We start from the raw sequence: 17,579 nt of genomic DNA, 5'->3' as shown, positions 1-17,579 counted from the left end.
CTCTGTTAATCCTGAGGCCACCACTACAGCTGTATGCTAATTCCCATGGCTAGTCCCCTTGTCATTGGTGAGTAGAACAATTACTAATAGATATTTTACTAGCCTAGAAAATCAATTAAATTGTTATGTGCTGGTAGTTTAAGGAACTCTGAAGGAGGTGATTGTATATCTGAGTAGCTGTTTGTTTGTGCCGTTTTCATTGAAATTGTGATTGTAGAGTACACACTTGACCACCAGAGGGCCCTATCCTAGTAGAAATCAAAACAAAATGTTCACAGAGGTAAGGACCATCGTTAAGTACCAGTAAGCGAGTCCTTGAAATGAATGGTAAAATACTAGGTTATTCAATATGTTGTAAACAATCCACAGGCTTATATCGCATATTGCATGTCACCATTTACCTTCCCCTACCCCCGCCATGTCATAGGTATGAAAATGGTGTTGACTTCATTTCAGCTAACTGCTGCCTGCTAGAGGACTACCGAGCTGTCACTGCATTGAGTTCGCAATTAATTTCACACACCAACGATCGTAGCCTACACACAATATTAAACAAAAAAGTCCAGCGTGTACTTGCTTGACTCTGCAAATAAATTCAGAAGTTAATCTGTGTGCAGGAATATCCTTTTATCCAAAGGTAGCTATGTGATTGGGGCTTTTATTCCCGTCAGGCTTCCGAGATCAGTGCAACGCTATTTGTGTCTGAATATTAATATTTTGTACCAAAAATACAAAATTAACCAAAACTCTCAACTGGTGTCGTCTGTCTGATTTATCTGGGCAACAATGCATAGGAATGGTTTTCCTTTTTTTTTTTGATCAATATGACCGTTGTGATTACTTGTCACACTAAGTAAAGGGTCAGTTTGATAGTGGGGGTGTGAAAGAGTGTTGGTCAGTCTCTCAGTCAATATGATATGAAACTAAAGGGTAAATTAGGTTATATCTGTGGCTGGAGCATGACTTCCATAAAGGCCTCGACAGTCAGACCGCGGGGGTGCAGTATAGAGCTCAGGGTCCTTTGTGCAAGACCATAGGGGATTATAGTGGTGGGTAGGCTAGGCGGTATTAGGGTTGCCACTGAGTAGAGAATGATTGAGTTTAGTGACCCCCCCTTCCCCTCTCCATCTGTTCCCATGTCAGACTTGCTCAGCTCCTGTCTTAATTCTGGTGGTGCAGACTGGAGAGTCTAGCCAGGACACCATGGCATGACAATATCCTTTCAAATAATAGGCCTTCAAAAATGTCCTGGAGTACATATAGGAACATGACACAATGTGTACATTTTTAGCAGTATAGTGTGTTGGTATGAAAGAAATGCAATAATATTCAACACTGGATGGATCTGAGCTTGATTGACTTGAGTAGATGTCCAGAAGACGGACATCCCCACCTCTTTGTAATTCACAAAACGCAAGTCGCTGATTTGATTGGCTGTCCCGTGTGCCACAGGCAGAGGCTTACTAAGAGAGGTGTTCATTGATTGGTTCGTTCTGTCTTTGTATGCCAGGCAGCTGAGCAGCTTGTCCGTTTGAATGTGCAAGGATTGGAAGGGACCATTTCCATGGACCATCTGTCTCACAGGCTAGCGATACAACAAAGGACCCAGGATGGTGTTAGTACATGTCGGATATTTGGTTCTTCCCGTATTTGGCTCTGTAAGAAATAGAGGTAAAGTTATGTATTTATTATATCATTTTTTTATGTATTTTCTCGTTCCTGTATGATGTAAATATTAAAGCTAGCTGCCATCTGCAGTGCCAGAGGCCAAGCTAATAGTACTAGCCAGCCAGCTAAGTTAGCTGTTTAGCTAGCCAGCCTGCTAGCTCAGCTTCGCTCGAGCGAATAAAATCTGGGTTTGCAGTAACGTTAAAGGTTGTAACTAATCGAACAAGGTCAAACGAAATAATCTACTTGTGTACGTGATGTAACTATAACGAATGGGTAATGTTTTCAATCCTCTCGTTTGAAATTCTTATTGTCAAAGCCAAATGTTATCCTGTCAAGCTAACTAACTAAGCAAAATGGTAGTTCGCCAGCTAACAACGCTAGTTTATCTGGTATGGGCCACCCTGACTGAGCCTGCCTTACTTATTAGGCTGATAGACGCGCGAGGACCATCAGTAGAATAGTCAATTTTCTTACTAACAGTACAGTAGGATATGGCTAGCGGATTCGTTTCTATCAATTTGGCCTACAGTACTCTAAGGGTAAATTTGTTTTACACCGTCGACTAATACATTAACAACTAGCTGTTGTATTTACTCGGATCGAGCAGCTGGTTAGCGAACATCACATCAGTGACATCAATTGTTTACCCTTATGTATTGGTTTTGGCGAGTGACAATATAGTGTTAGTGTGTGTTGTGTGGGGTTAGTTGACTTCAGCGAAATATTTGGTGTAGGTCGCTTAATGTTATTGGCAGAGGCTGTACTTTAAGTCGGTTTACCAAATCCCTCATTTATATACATTTTCATTATGCAATTAAGTCCCGAAAACGACTGCCACATTCCATCTGAGCTGGTTGGCTGACGTTAGGTGTTTTAAAATGCACTGCAGTCTAGTGACGCGTTTTCTTCTTAGTAAACTATAGTACGGTCAGAAACGCTATCCCGTAGCTTTGTAAAAAAAAATATATTTTTTCTCTCAAACCCGAAACCAAACCCCATGTCTAGTTTTGAGCTATCAATCTAACGTTATATATTCCAGGAAAAACACGAGCACAACTGATTGCCTTTTGTTTCGCTCGATTGCAAAGACCATACTAGCCAAATCGACCAAAATAAGTAACATCCTCGATATGCAGTAAAAGGCTATACTAATTATGTAATAATAATAATAATAATATGAACGTGCATTTTAAGAGACATGCAGTAGCACCAATGATTTCATTGTGCTTTTATTTGTGTTCTTTTTTCCTGTTCCATAGTATCGAGGCTGGCGCTACATTCCGCATTTCTCAGACCTTTGTCCCCTTCCATTGTGTAGCTAACGATCATCTGCTGCTGTCTGCCGTAGCCTCTGCCTGTTCTCTGCATCTAGCTGTATTGTGAACCCCTTCTTCCTCATTTCCTCTTTCCATCTGAAGACGACATTGGCATTAAAACCCGAGTTCTCCCACTCATACCGTATCCTTCTGTGTAACAGACTAAAGAATAACACCTTCTCTAGAAAACAGTTTGTCTTTATTTAAACTGTCATGTTGCTCTTTAGTAAATAACCCATTGTAGCCTTAGACCTATTACTACAAAATGTCATTGTGATTCTCCCATTCAGTGTGGATAGACTACATTCTGCTGTAAATCTCTGTAAAGTGGATACATTTTGACCCCTTGGCCCCTCGATTAGATTATAGCCAGGCTTGATCGAACTTGTGGATAGCTGTCTCCAGTCATCCCTCTTGAATCTAAGGTGCATTGTACCACCTTGCATTTGTCAGTTGGACCTGATAGCCTGTTTGAAACAAATCACATTCATTCCCCCTTCCGAATGCTATCATCCTAATCACAATTAACCAATTGGACAACTGGCTGCAATAAATCTGCATTCTAATTTGCATGCCTTTTTCCCAAATGATCCTAAATTGCCACCTTTGATGGTCCATGCACCTGTTCTAGTGGCTAAACGGCCAGCCATAATCCTATACGTGTGTACGAGCCTTTGTCTCTTCTAATTGAATGAACCCATTTAGTTCGTCACAGCGGATCGGCGAGACTTAACTTGACTTGCTTTTTAATATTCCCTTTGTGATCCACACTCATGCTAAACTCCCCAGTCTCAACACCTCCACAGAATGCTATCCATTTTACAGGGATGTGTATATCCTGCACTGCTGTAGAACTCCTTTTAGAATCAAAATGTCTTTATTCTTTGGTTGTGGTTTCTCTACCTTGTATTAGAACCTAATGCATGATCATTTTTTATTACTTTTATGTTTTCACATTGAACAGCAGATTCCAATGTAATCTTGGTGTAGAGATGTCCCTGCTGTACTGAAATGTGCTGTAGCATACACATCTACTCATTGGATGCTGCTTCTGTTCTGTTAACCCTACAGAGCATGGTCGGGCCTTGCCTTTGGTCTTTATTTGCATGTAGTTATATTATTATTATTACTATTATCACACAGTGCCACACATACTAATATTTTCCAATAAAGACTTGTAGTATTTTTCCTAACCTTCAGTGTGCTTTTTGCTGATTTCCATGTGTGTGTGTGTCCCCACCACCGTGCCATCACCAAGGCAGTACCCCCTCTCTCTCTCTCTCTCTCTCTGTGCTCTCATCTCTCTCTTGTGGAGGCACTTCAAGGTGCTGCTCTCTCCCTACTCCCAATCATAGGATTAGGGACAGTCAAATCACTTGATCCTACTGGGAAAATACATTTTGACAGACATGGGAGGCAGGGATTAATGTTGGAACCATAGTCCCCCCCCCCCCCCCCCCCCCCCCTCCAATCAATACACATTCCATCTGTATTTGACTCTTGTCAGCTGTAACACATTGGTTGTTTACTGTAGTAGTAATAGTGAGCTAAATCTGTTTCTTCCTTTCATCCTTTTTTGCCAGTCTCGGTTTGTTTTTTAAAGATTGTTGTAATCTGGTTACAAAAGTGTTATTCCGTATATGCACCATATGTCGCACGCAACTGATGAATTTGGCGTTTAATCTTTTGCAAAATAATGAATCTTGAATTGGTGTCTTTCAGAAACTGACCAGGACGGGAGATTTTGAGTTTTGTTTTGAGGCTGAATACACACCTTGAAGTTCCTCTACATGACACACAACATAAAACACTGATTTAAATGCTATGGAGGTTATGCCGGTTTTGTTAACTTTGGTGTTCTTGAAAAAAATAGTTTTGACACAAGCGGCTCCAGCCAGTCAATAGCTGTACAGACTGAGTTGGTCAACATAAGGCAAATAGATAGACTTGCCTGTATCTCAAAACTATGCAAGTGAAACTTTTACTTTGACAACCCTACAGCGCAAGGAACAAGTGAAGTCTTTACCTTGACATATACACTTAGATGCATAATTCTCTCTTGCTTCAATATGGAATGGCACCTAGCTGTTCAGGTGAGCTAGATCAATCAGAATCAAACTGAACTCAATTAGCAAAACACCTTTATACGATGAGTGATACTGTATTTAAAATGCATTTGAACCGCTCAATACACTTTGCAGTAAAAGACAGCTCAATACACTTTGCAGTAAAAGACATTGCATCCAACCCTAAGTCGGTATAAATCTGTGACAGAAGCGTAAAATCTCAGTGAGTGGCCTTGTTTTACTTTTTGGATAATGTCTTAAGCAGACTTCTGTGTGGTTGTATCAGTTTTATACACGGACGAAGTTGGATCCGATTTAAGTGCAACTTGAAAATGGTCAAATATTTGTACCAGGAAAAGGTAAAACGGGTCGCTTTTGTTATGTCGGCTAGGCCTGGTTGTTGATGATAGAAATTTAGGCTAGATTGTGTTAAATTTGGTCTACACATGACCAATTAAATAAAAGTCTACAATGATAGTGCAGAGCACTTTTCGATAGTAAACTGCCCTCGTTTAATGGTCATCATGTTTTGGGGAAAACCAAATAACCTAATATATCTGGCTAAGGTTTATAGCCTTCCTACCTAGCGCACACAGGTAAAGGTTATTGTCACAGCCTTGTTCTTCAAACACTTACAAGGTCATATTCAGCAGTCAATTACAAATTATTCAACCCTACTCTAGTGTTCCATGCAAGCAGCCGCTTTTAGACTTTACATGTGTATTCTAATCATGTGATGAAATAATGCACAAATCACTAGGATTGATGTGAGCACCTTATCTTACTATACTTTAGTATGCACCGGACACCTACATCCATAATGAGTTACAAAACTTTTGGTACTTTGGGTTATTTATGTGTAAAACATAAGGTGTTTCTTAGCTACCCCCTCAAACCAGTTTCCAATTTCCTACTAAACCCTGCACTTGGACACATTACATGCCATTACATCAGATAGACCTAGGTACTAAGTCTTTCATGATTGGTTGATAGCTACTGCACTGATTAGCCTACACATTACCTCTTCACCCCTCTATTTGTGCACTGTAAAGTAATGGGATGCTTATGCTGCCGAGGGAATGGGGTGTGTAGTGTAGATGGGGATTATGTTGGGGGGGGGGGGGGGGGGGGGGGTAGTAGCAGTGATTATAAAGCTGCAGAGCCAGCCGGGTTGGACGTCAGACTGCTGCATTCATGGGTGGGCAGGGCTACAGGCTTGTCAGTCAAGAGGGGGAGCGATGCCGCAGCCGCACCATGAGGGAGGGGCTGGGTGTGTGCGTGCAGCTCTGGAGGGTCTGAGCACAGATATGCACCAGTCAGGAGATTTGCAGCCCGAGCTCAGCACAGAGGTATGAGCACAGACAGTCAATAATAGGCTATAGAGGCCGTATGCTGCTCAGTCTGTGTCAGTGGTGCAATGTGTGCCAAATAAGGTGTAATTTATGATTAGAATCATCAAGGGTTCTCTCCCAAGGAATGTAAGAGGGGTGACAAGTGTTCAAAACTGAAACAATCTCTTGAGTCCAAAGGGGGTCAAAGACCCCCCCCCCCCCCCCCCCCCCCCCTCAGCAGCAATACTTTGTTAAAAAATACTGGGGACAACCCTGTCATCATAGGACACATCCACCCTGAGATGTTCTTATATCCAAATCAAAAAAAAATTATGATCATGTTTCTCCTTTGTTACTGGGGTCAGTTTAACCGTTTGTTATTGAGGTCTGTAATATAAGTAGCATTTGGATTTCAATCCCAATTTTCTTACATTTATGAATATCGTGAAATAACATGCATGTAAAGCATTCCGTCAGAACGGAGTGAAAATGCTTTGAAATGGCATCCTCTGTTCCACCAAAGCCAGAACCCAACAGTTTTTTTTTCTTCTCCGCTCTACTTCCTCAGCCAGCCAACACAATGTCTCCTCTTATGGCTGAGGTTCACTGGGTTTCCTGTGTCTCAGGGCAATATATACTGTAGCAAAAGAACAACCAAGCAGAATATGTCATCTTGGTTTGTGACTAGAACATTCAAACTGCTTTGAATTACGTAGGCTATGATGTAGGGGGGGGGGGGGGGTTATACAATTTTGAGTTGATCTGAAATAACCTTTTGGTTTATAATTTAAATAGTCCAACCACTGTATCAGAAATGCATTTGTCACTTGAATTGGTTACACAATGTGATTCAACTACCAGCAAAAAGTATTAAGTACACCTCTGTTGATCATAATCATTAGAGGCAGTGCTACTTGAAATTCCCCTCTGAACAGTAAAGATAATGATTAAACCCTCTTGTCTCCGCATCAAATTAGAACAAAGTTGCATAGCTGTTTTATGAGCCATTTATCATTTATGGACTTCAGTAGTATCGTTTTATTGTCACTATAATAGTCCATGCACACAGCTTGGGCGATTCCTCACGAAACTATAACAAAAAAAGAACTTGACTTTGGGGATTTTCACAATGTATTCCATAGAAGCGTCCATTGGAGGAAGGATTGTTGACATATTTGACATTTTGTATCTTAACGCTTAATTGAGAAATAGTTCATTGAAGTTGGAATATTTGTGACATTTTGGCCTTGCTCTGGCCTCCTTTTAAGACTTCATCCGGTAGGTGCTACAAAGCAAGAATTGATGTCGCATGAAGCTTTTCCGCTTGCTCTGTAAGTAGTATTTTGATTTCAATCACAATTTTCTTATGTTCATTTATGAATATTATAGCATTTTTCATTTGGCAATTTTTTTTCAATACATTGTTGAACATAATTTACTCTACAGGCATATAAAAGTTGAACAAATGTCACCTATATGTCAACTATCCTTCTTCCGAAGGACCCTTCTATGGAGTACATCAAATAAATAAAAATACTTTGGCTTTTTTGTTCTGGCTTTGTGACGAATAACCTGCTTGCTGAATAAACTAATAAACCAGGACGGCACTAAAGATGTCCCTATATGGAGCCTGTCCTTTCTTAGTCAGTTGGTGGGTCTTTTATATGAGGGCTGCGTGTCTGAGAAAGAACTACCCCCCCCCCCCCAGACCTTGGTGTCTGCTCCCCGGCTCAGACATCTGGGGGGGCTATAACGGGGCCTTACTGAGCAGCTGCCTCTTCACCACACCTCCCTTCTGTGTGTAATGGATATTGATTGTTTGGCTGCGACCCAGCAGTGTGCTGATTCAGCAGGTTGGCCAGCGCTCCACCACTCCTCCTTTGAGGAACAGAGAGACAGCCCGAGAGGCGGCATTAACCCGGGGGTGATACATGGGGAACATATCATCAGCAGCTTGCCTCAGGTGGAAGTGTAGGATTAGCTACAGGTCTGCACCTCGATAGTCTAATTGTCTGTATTGGCTTCCTCTTGTGTCCTTTCCTTCTAGCACAGTTCTCTTTCAGATCTGTGTGAAGGACGGTTTCCCAAAAGCATCTTAAGTTCATCGTTAGAACCTTCGTTGGAGCGTCGTTAAATCTCCGAGCTGTTTGCCCAAACCATTGTTGTTAACGTTGCATTTAAACGCTCGTAATCTAACACCTGCCTCAGACCACTTGTAGAGCGCTAAGTGCCGTTTTAAATGCTTTTTTGCCCTCCCGCATGACTTCATACACAGATGTCCGCTAAACACTTTGTATAAAGTTGACTACATATACAAAGTTGCCAATGTCTTTTCAATTGATACAAACAAGCGACATATTAAAATAAGCATCAAATGAAAACCAAGATGACTACATTAAAATATAAACAGTAGGCTATAAGCCTATTTATTCAATCATATTGAAATACATTTAATGTTCAATTGTGTTCTATTTTGCTACTTGTAGGCTACCTTTTGTAATTTGTCTCAATATATTTCATGATGTGTAGCCAAAAATGCGATTTTGTGAATTTTTATTGGGTAAGCGTTAGAATAAACAACCTCAATCTATGCAGCTGATCCGTCTAATGTTAAGCTATTATTTGAATGGAGAAAGCTGATCCGAGAGCAGTGCTTCCTTTCTTTCAATCTTATCAGTATAGAAACCCCCTCCAACGACGCACTTAGCGACCTTTCTTCGTGGTGTTTTGGGAAACGCATGTTACGTCTTCGGCCGTTGTAGGAAAGATGCATCATTAAAAAAACTTGTAAGCTTAAGTTCCATCGGGAAACCGGGCCCTGGACAAGTGAAAGCAATTTTGGCATGTCTATCTGCCATGTTGTGTTCACCTGCCCTGTCTTTTCAGATCAGCGAAGATGTAAGAAAATGAGACAAGGAGAGGATCCCCACTTTAGACTATTGAGTCGGACCCCAAGCGGCTGGTGGATCTATCAGTTGATCCCATAATGCCAGGCTCCATAATGAGAGCGGCCTATAGGCCTAGTGCTCAGAGGTCTGATGGTAATACTGCAGTTACATCTCACAGCTGGAGAGGCAGGTAGACAGTGGCTGTATTCCTTGTGAATAAGTAGCATGTTGAACATTGAAAATATGTACCGCCACATCACGTTAAACATTCTCATACACTGCAACTACGTACCATATGAAAATCTATGTTCATTCAAGGTGCAATTAAACCCAGGGTACTTATTTCTAACTTTTATACAAACCTACTTAAGCGAAAGTCCACATCAAACCTTGAAATCAAAATTGAAATCCAAATCAAACTAAAGGCCAGTCGGTCGGTGACCAATGAACCGCTTCACTCCCAGCTGACTCTGTAGAACGGCAGGATATGAGCTGGATAGTTTGGCTCTGTCTGGAGGTTAGAGGTCGCTCCACTTTGTCTGTTCTCCATCTGCTCTTTCACCTGTTTTGTATTTTCTTCCTGGGTGAGGTCACTTTCTGTTTTCTCTCTGTGTATAATTGATCTGTATGATCTCGTGTGTGTGTGTGTGTGTACTGGGGGGGGGGGGGGGGTTGTCAGTCTGTTTCTGAATGTGTTTTTACGATCGTGTCCTGACTGTTGGTTAAAACTCTGTCTGTGTGCGTGGTTTTGGTTTCTGTCTGAGAATGATTTGTACGTCTCCTGTCTGTTGTCAGATTGTTTGTCTGATTTTGTGGGATTGTGCTATCACTAGATCGGTCTGTGGCCGGCAGGTAGCCTAGCGGTAATGAGCGTTGGGACAGTAACTGAAATGTCGCTGGTTCAAATCCCCCGAGCCGATTAGGTGAAAGATCTGTTTTGAGGTGACTTGAGTAATACACTTAACTATAATTGCTTATGTAAGTAGCTCTGGATAATAGCATCTGCTTAATGACTAAAATGTAATGTAAAATGTCTGTGTAGTTCTGTGTGATGTTTAATTGAGTGTGACTGACTCCCTCTATCTGTTTGGCTGTTCACTGTCTGTCTGATTGGTGTGATCACTCAATCTTTCTACTCTCTCTGGCGTCTTCTCTGATTGGGTGAGTGTTCTCTTGTCTTGGTTGATCACTCTGTCTATTCTCTGGGTGGGTGTGATTCTCTATCGTCTGATTGGCTGTGTGTCTTTTCGGTCTTGTCTTGATTGGTTGAGGCCTACTTCCTCTGAATCCTGATTGGGTGCGCTTGTCTCCCGCAGGAGCACACTTCACCAGGCATCAGCACAGCCATGCTACCTCCTGCCGACATTTTAACCTGGCGGCCCCCCAGGCTCCCGTCTCAGCAGAGTTCCCCCTGGGCCATGCCAGCCAGCCCCCCCAGACTGGCCTGGCCCCCCACCTGTCCCCAGCCCCCCACCAACCTCCGGCCCTGCCGGCCCCCCCTCAGTTCCAGGACGTCCAGGGGCCTCCGTTTCTACCTCAGGCCTTACACCAGCAATACCTCATCCAGCAGCAGCTTCTAGAGGCGCAGCACCGCAGGATCCTCCCACACTCCCGGTATGACCACACACTTTTTTAAGCTCACTCTTCTAGACACTTTGACATGCTCAGTTAAACACACTCTTGGATGCTCATTAAGACACACACTTTGATACACTTTATCGCTCCTTCTTTCTCGCTCTCTCTCTCACACACACACACACACACACACACACACACACACACACACACACACACACACACACACACACACACACACACACACACACACACACAAACAGAAATTAGAGCACTACAGCCCCTCCAATTTCCAAATGCTAATGGATGTAAATGCCTCCTCCGTGCAGGCGAACACAGGAGCGCGTTCCTCTGAACCCTCACAGGCTCCGCTCGGGGTATGACTACTCCCCTCCCCTCCACGTCCCCCAGCCAATCGGCCAGCAGCCGCGCTACCTGGCCGAGGGCACAGACTGGTGAGTCACCGTTTGAAATGAAACTGGGAACCATGGAGACGTTAAGTCATTGTTCCACCGCCGCGTCTGTCTGGCATTAGTGTGTTTGTTGATTTAGGTGTTTCTCCACCTGCCTGTAGGAAGCACCCCGGGAGTGTTTATGGCTTTGGGTAGTTACTCATAAGAACGGATCTATTATTAGCATACCAGTTCCAAATCCCAACCTTAACAATTTGGGAGGTAAATGCTAAACTGACCATAGATCATAGCTCAACTGTCCTGCCTTTCTTGATTTATTTTTTTTATTTATTTTTTTCACTTTACATTTGAATTGTTTGACATTTTTACTGCATTGTAAGGAGCTAGTAACATGAGCACTTCGCTACACCTGTATATCACATGCTAAACTGTGTACGCGACCGATAAAGTTTGATTTGATCATTGTTCATTGGGCACTTTACAGAAGCGGTACGCTACCGTGAGCTGCGTTGCTAGCCCGGTGCTCGAGGTGCCAAAATATGAAATTAGCTGAAGTCTTGAGCGGCCGCTGTGCGTGGTTGACCAATGAGCAGAGTTAATCTTGTCAACCAATCAAACAATGTTTTAGTGACAACATTCGAGCTGACAACAACCGGGGATCTGGTCTCTCCTAACAGTAGGCCGATGTTCTTGCGGTTCAATTGCTATTTATCGGAGCCTGTCTGTAAGCGCCTTCATATTCTGTGTTGATGTTAATCTAGGTCGCTCACTGTCCCTCTGTTCGTAGGGACCTCAGTGTGGACGCTGGCCTCTCTCACCATCAGTACCAGCTCCAGCAGCTTCCACAGCACTATCAGCATTACCTGGCGGCATCCCCCAGAATGCACCACTTTCCCAGGAACACGACTTCTACTCAAGTGGTACATCAATGACTTGGCTGTTTTGGTCTGTCTGTGCTTTGTTGTAGTTTATTTGGATTTTTATGTCTATCTTTATTGTTTAGTGTCTTTGTAGATCTCTGCTTTAGCTTTTTCTTTAGACTGTGGGCTGCCTGTTTTGGGGTCTATGTCGGTGGTTTGTCTGTCTGTCTCTGTTTACATCTTTTGTTCGGCGTCTGTCTTGCTGTTCTATTAGGGTTTAGGTTTTTGCTTGACTTCTGTCCCGTGCTGTATGTTTGGTCATATCTTCCGATGTTCTGTGAACGACTATAGAGTGTTTTGTGTGTGTGTTTCGACAGGTTGTGCACGAGATCAGAAACTATCCATACCCCCAGCTACACCTGCTAGCTCTGCAGAGCCTCAACCCGTCGCGCCACGCTTCGGCTGTACGAGAGAGCTACGAGGTGAACGTCCATCTCTAGATGTATCCTACCCTATTCTGTTTTACCTATAGCTGTGTTCTCTATCTGTGGTTACTAGTGTTATACATGTTTAACAATTTAGCTTTAACGGCAATGCCTTATCTGTTCTATGTCCCGCTAGCAGTGCACTTGTAATTGCAAATGCCTCGTGAAGTTCTGCCTAAAGCCTTGTTCTCCTGTGCCCTAGGAGCTGTTGCAGCTTGAAGACAGGCTGGGAAGTGTCAGTAGGGGAGCGGTTCAGACCACCATAGAGAGATTCACCTTCCCACACAAATACAAGAAGGTGAGGAGGCAGCTCTTTCAGCTGCAAATATACACACTAGTGGAGCTATATTGCAAATGTCTGAGACCAAGAAGACATCCTCAAGGTCTGTGGGCTTTACAAGTCTCAGACAGGCGTACCTCACCACTAAAGCATGATTCCAAATCACCTCAACTACACAAACTCGTCATAGATACACAAGCACAGGTTAGCAGTCTGTGTGGTATGATTATGGTGCTGTATACAATCAAAGTAAAAAATATAATACTTTTTTTTTTTAAGTAATGTCGCTTACTTCTGAAGCCTTTTGTCTCTTTAAAAAAAAACAACTCTCGAGCACTGATGACCCCATTTAAATTATAGTCTGGATATGTCATTCGATTGGTCCACAGAGGAAGCCTCTGGATATGAAGATTGGTGAGAAAGACGAGGAGACTGACGTGGATGAGAAATGTACCATCTGCCTGTCGATGCTGGAGGACGCAGAGGATGTCAGGTAATGACTGTCAAGACCCTCTGAATAATGAGTAGGCTGCAACTGATATGCTCCCAAAGGTGATTTGTTATCCATTTCTGCTTCTCGTCAATCAATAACCTTTGGGAGCATATCAAATATCCCAAACCAGTGTGATGTGTCTACCGTATATTTCTATCTTTCAATATATTTGAATTGATGACCAGACGATTTACCTTCCTCCTTTTCTTCCCCTCGCCCGTCCAGGCGGTTACCATGCATGCACCTCTTCCACCAGGGCTGTGTGGACCAGTGGCTGGCGACCAGCAGAAAGTGTCCAATCTGCCGCGTGGACATCGAGACGCAGCTCCATCCTGACAGCTGATGGCCCAGGGGGTGAAGCCTGACGGCCTGGCTGCTGTCAATCACCCTGGTGTGTTTCCTGCTCCCATCCACCCCGGCCCTGGTCCCTCCTCACACGGGTGCTTGCCAAATGTCTCCAGACGTCATGTGACATCACCCTCTGACTCACGCTTTACTGAGCCAATCCAGGATTACTTACTGCACGAGAGAATGGAGTCCCTCTCTCTCTCTTTCTCTCTCTCAATAAAAGCACATCCCCGGCAAAAAGACACACACACACACACACACACACACACACACACACACACACACACACACACACACACACACACACACACACACACACACAGGGTTTACTAGTTGCTTGCTGGAGGTGGGGTGTTGTTGCCGTCGTGTTGTTGTAGGTAGGGGAGGCAGGTGTGTGTCCTGTTTCCTGTGTCTTTGTAGCATGTTCTTAAAGCCATGACATTAATGTACTGAGTGATTAACACACTACCCCACTTGCCAGCCAGCCGGCCACACACACACACACACCTTGCTTATTCTGCCACAACAGGAATCTAAATCAATCACGTAAAAGTCCTGTCGCCATGTTTGCCTACAGATCATTTGTGGTAGTACAGTAGCAGTATCAGACACAGCAATACAGTAGTAGTACATTTGCTTGGGACTGATGCTGTCATCAGTGTCGGGACATAATACGACTATTTCACCGCTGCCATGTCGGCCTGTCCCAATGCTTGGGTTGGCGTGTGTTTGAGTAAATAACACAGGTTAGTGAGTGTTTCACCAAATGAGTTATGGTATCGCTTGACCTGCCGCAGCACGGGTTAACGTGTGTGTTCTGCCCCAGTGTGTGGGTTTCAGTGTGTATTTAACCAATGCGTGATCATGCGTGACAAACTTAAAGTGCGGGTTCAAGTGTGTGTTAAAGGGGAATATAGAAGTTATAGAAGTTAGATTAACGGTGGTTTGATTGGAGTGCTTGTAGAATACAAAGCCAAATAAGGACTTTTAAAAAAAAATGCAAAAAAGAAATGTAGTAAGACCCAATCCCCCATCATGCACTGCAGTGACTGGGTGAGGTGTGGGGCATTCTGGGTATGCAGGAGGGTTAGCTGCCCTGGAAACAGCAACTCTGTGCCATCCCCTCCTGGCGCAGGCGTTATGGCTGAGCAGTGTAATGAAATGCATGTTTCAATGTTGGCTTGGGCTGTTGTGTTAGCGTACAAAAAAAATTACAAGGGGAGGGGGTTGTCTGTGCATGACTTAGTTAATCTGAGCTGTGACTATCTTTCTCAACACTAACAAAGAAAAAAAGAACTGAGCACCACGTCAGCGGCTGTCCCTGACCTGTAGCGTGTGTTCATCCTGCCCCTTTTTGGTGGCAAACAAAATGGAATCCTATTGTGACGTTTACCTTATTGCCTAAAGAACAAGCACACGTGATGATAGATATAGCAACAACCTCTTTCTTTGGTATTGCATTTGCGTTGGTTTCTGTATATTTCGGTATATAAACACGCAGTGTTTTGGACCCGAGGGAGGAGCTTAGTTGTTGAACTTGTGTTTTTGTGTGACAGATCTCCCCTCGTTGTTGCTATGCTGGTTTCTATGCTGTATTGCTAGAACAACAATGTAGAATGTTGTGTGATGGAGGCAGTATCCACAGTGCACAAGGACAGAGGTGGGGGAGGGGGGGGGGGGGGGGCAAAATAAGGGTCATAGAACACTTTTATTGTGAAAAAAAAGAAGGATTTAAATGTTGATAATTTATGTTTTCCTTTTGGTCTGTTGCCCTGTGACGTCTAAGTCAACGTGCATAAACACTACATAGCAGTGCCAATCCTTAAAAACCTCTCTGTCATATGCATTGTGGACTCAGTATTGAAGCATTAGGAACAATGTCATTGCCCTGTGGACTTAGTTGTGAAGGATTGGGACAGACCCTAACTGTCCTGTGCACTGCCAGTGTTGATACTGCCTCCTCCTTTTAGTGGAGTTTTCTATGGGATGTTTTGATAGTTTACACAGGGTGTTGTCAGTTGAGATGCCTTAAGTATTTAACAATCATAATTTATTACTAACTGTAGATATCATGGGTACATATTTAATTTTATATAGTTTGTTTTGTTGCAATTTAAATCAATTTATTTCGAAACAACAACAAAAAATGATTTACCTCATTTTTGCGTTGTTTTAAATGGGAATGCTCCGCATGCAGTTGTAATTTTCCTGAAGAAATGAAACAAAAAAAGCCCTGCTGTTTGATCTCTCCCCAAGCCGGCTGTGCTATGTTTACTGTCCCGAGCTGTCTAGCCTGCTCTTCTCATGTGGTGCTGTGGATATCTTGGTTACATTCCATTCAATGCAATTTTCCCTTATCCCCTATGCTGTGACGTAGTGGACAAACTGCAATGAAGTGAAATGGTTTTGAATTTGAATTGTTTTCCTTTTTCTCATTTTGCACTCTTAGTTTTAACATGGGAACCCTCTCACTGGCATAACAGTTCACGAACATAGATGTATTGTCATCATTATTATATACTCTGTCATTTCCAGCTCTCTGCGTCTCATCCTTCCAACCCTGTCTGTTTACAAAGCATGTTCCTTCTCGTCTTTGTCATGGGATATTTCTCCTTACCTCGTTTCCAGAAAAACACGTCGTTTTGAGTCCAATAAGTGCCTCGCTTCTAGTGTCGAGAGATATTACCGTATGATTTAAACCACACTCACTCATTTACCCAAAATCCATGTCCAAATAGTGTAGAATGTTGTCTTTCCTCCCTTATTCCCTCCTTTCTCCCTTTAAGGTCACCACTGACCAACCTGCAAGGTGAAATAAATATGTCAGCCCCCATAAGTGAAGTGTGGGATCATCCGGTGGCGTGGTTGGCATATTAATGCTTTCACTAACCAAATAGATCTGTGGTTACCTTATGAGAGAAATGAAAGCAGCTATTTAGGAGTATTTGAACATAAACCAGTTTTTCTCCTTTTTTTTTTTTTAGTTAAACTCTAAATCGTACCTAATCAGATCCATCCTTTAAAATAACTTTGTTTTATAAAAAATGTATGGAATATTTGACCAAAACCTTTGTAGAAAGAGGCACGCTTCACTGTGTTCATCGACGCTACACTAATTATTCCCATCTTTCCTTTCCCTTTTATTTTTTCATGACCGTCCATCCCTCCCGTCACTCAGAACCCATCCAATGTTTCCCTTCAAAATCCTCTCTCTAGGGAAAACAAGAACAGAGGATCTCTTAAAGCACAAACTAACTAAAAATGCATGTTTTTCTCAGGTTTGGATATATATGTATATATATTCTCGATGGTATATAAGTATATGGTGAAAATATTTGCAGATTACACTAAGAATAATACAAATAATTCATTTTGCTGCTGCTTGCATCTGACAAACAAACAACTGAAGAAAAGAGAAAATATCCCAAAAACTGCCAGTGAAAGGGCAACCACCACCTTTGTATGAGATATCTGCTGTTTTAGCTGTGACTGCGCAATGTTTTTCAATATAGGATATTTTATCGGAGAGTAGAACTATTTATCATTAATATTAAAGCAATAGCTCATTAATGATGAGTGTGTTGATGAAGAACTGGATGAGCGTATTGTGTAAAATGTTAGATTCACATTTGGTGGAATTTTGTACTTTATTTATTACTACTAATAATGATTTAAAAAGTTGCATCGCTAAACCCAAACTGTTCCTTTTTTTTTTTCAATTTCAATTTTATTTCAAGGCTTGTATATTATCCTTTTTGTATGTGCTCTTTTTGTAATAAATTGGATAAAATGGAAGGTGTATTATGGGTGTGTGTGAGTGGAGGCTAACTTGTGTCTCTAGAAGACCAGCTAG

General features: G+C 42.5%; 1 protein-coding gene across 4 annotated transcripts; it reads left to right on the top strand.

Annotated features, from left to right (window-relative positions):
• Positions 1-1,486: 1,486 nt before the first annotated feature.
• On the top strand, positions 1,487-15,401 carry LOC129863689 (E3 ubiquitin-protein ligase RNF165-like). Of its 4 annotated transcripts, XM_055935852.1 has the most exons (10): positions 1,489-1,671; positions 2,931-3,129; positions 5,032-5,080; positions 10,589-10,886; positions 11,177-11,302; positions 12,048-12,180; positions 12,498-12,602; positions 12,808-12,903; positions 13,275-13,378; positions 13,604-15,401. In XM_055935852.1, the coding sequence occupies exons 3-10, from the start codon at positions 5,032-5,034 to the stop codon at positions 13,719-13,721; spliced, it is 1,029 nt and encodes a 342-aa protein (XP_055791827.1). In that variant the 5' UTR covers positions 1,489-1,671; positions 2,931-3,129; the 3' UTR covers positions 13,722-15,401. The 4 variants fall into 4 exon arrangements, with proteins under 4 accessions (XP_055791828.1, XP_055791826.1, XP_055791827.1 ...); XM_055935853.1 differs by lacking the exons at positions 2,931-3,129; positions 5,032-5,080 and having other exon boundaries at positions 1,487-1,671; positions 12,820-12,903; XM_055935851.1 differs by lacking the exons at positions 2,931-3,129; positions 5,032-5,080 and having other exon boundaries at positions 1,487-1,671; positions 12,811-12,903.
• The last annotated feature ends 2,178 nt before the right edge of the window (positions 15,402-17,579 follow it).

The sequence above is a fragment of the Salvelinus fontinalis genome, chromosome 10, assembly GCF_029448725.1.
Source record: "Salvelinus fontinalis isolate EN_2023a chromosome 10, ASM2944872v1, whole genome shotgun sequence".
Taxonomy (NCBI): Eukaryota; Metazoa; Chordata; class Actinopteri; order Salmoniformes; family Salmonidae; genus Salvelinus; species Salvelinus fontinalis.
This window is presented reverse-complemented; position numbering and strand designations above follow the sequence as displayed.

Bases quoted from the DNA above. Each gene is read 5' to 3' on its own strand.
- LOC129863689 (XM_055935850.1), top strand. From the start codon at position 1,611: ATGGTGTTAGTACATGTCGGATATTTGGTTCTTCCCGTATTTGGCTCT. The intron at 10,887-11,176 runs GTATGACCACAC...TCCTCCGTGCAG, and splicing joins AGGATCCTCCCACACTCCCG to GCGAACACAGGAGCGCGTTC. The intron at 12,603-12,807 runs GTGAACGTCCAT...CCTGTGCCCTAG, and splicing joins CTGTACGAGAGAGCTACGAG to GAGCTGTTGCAGCTTGAAGA.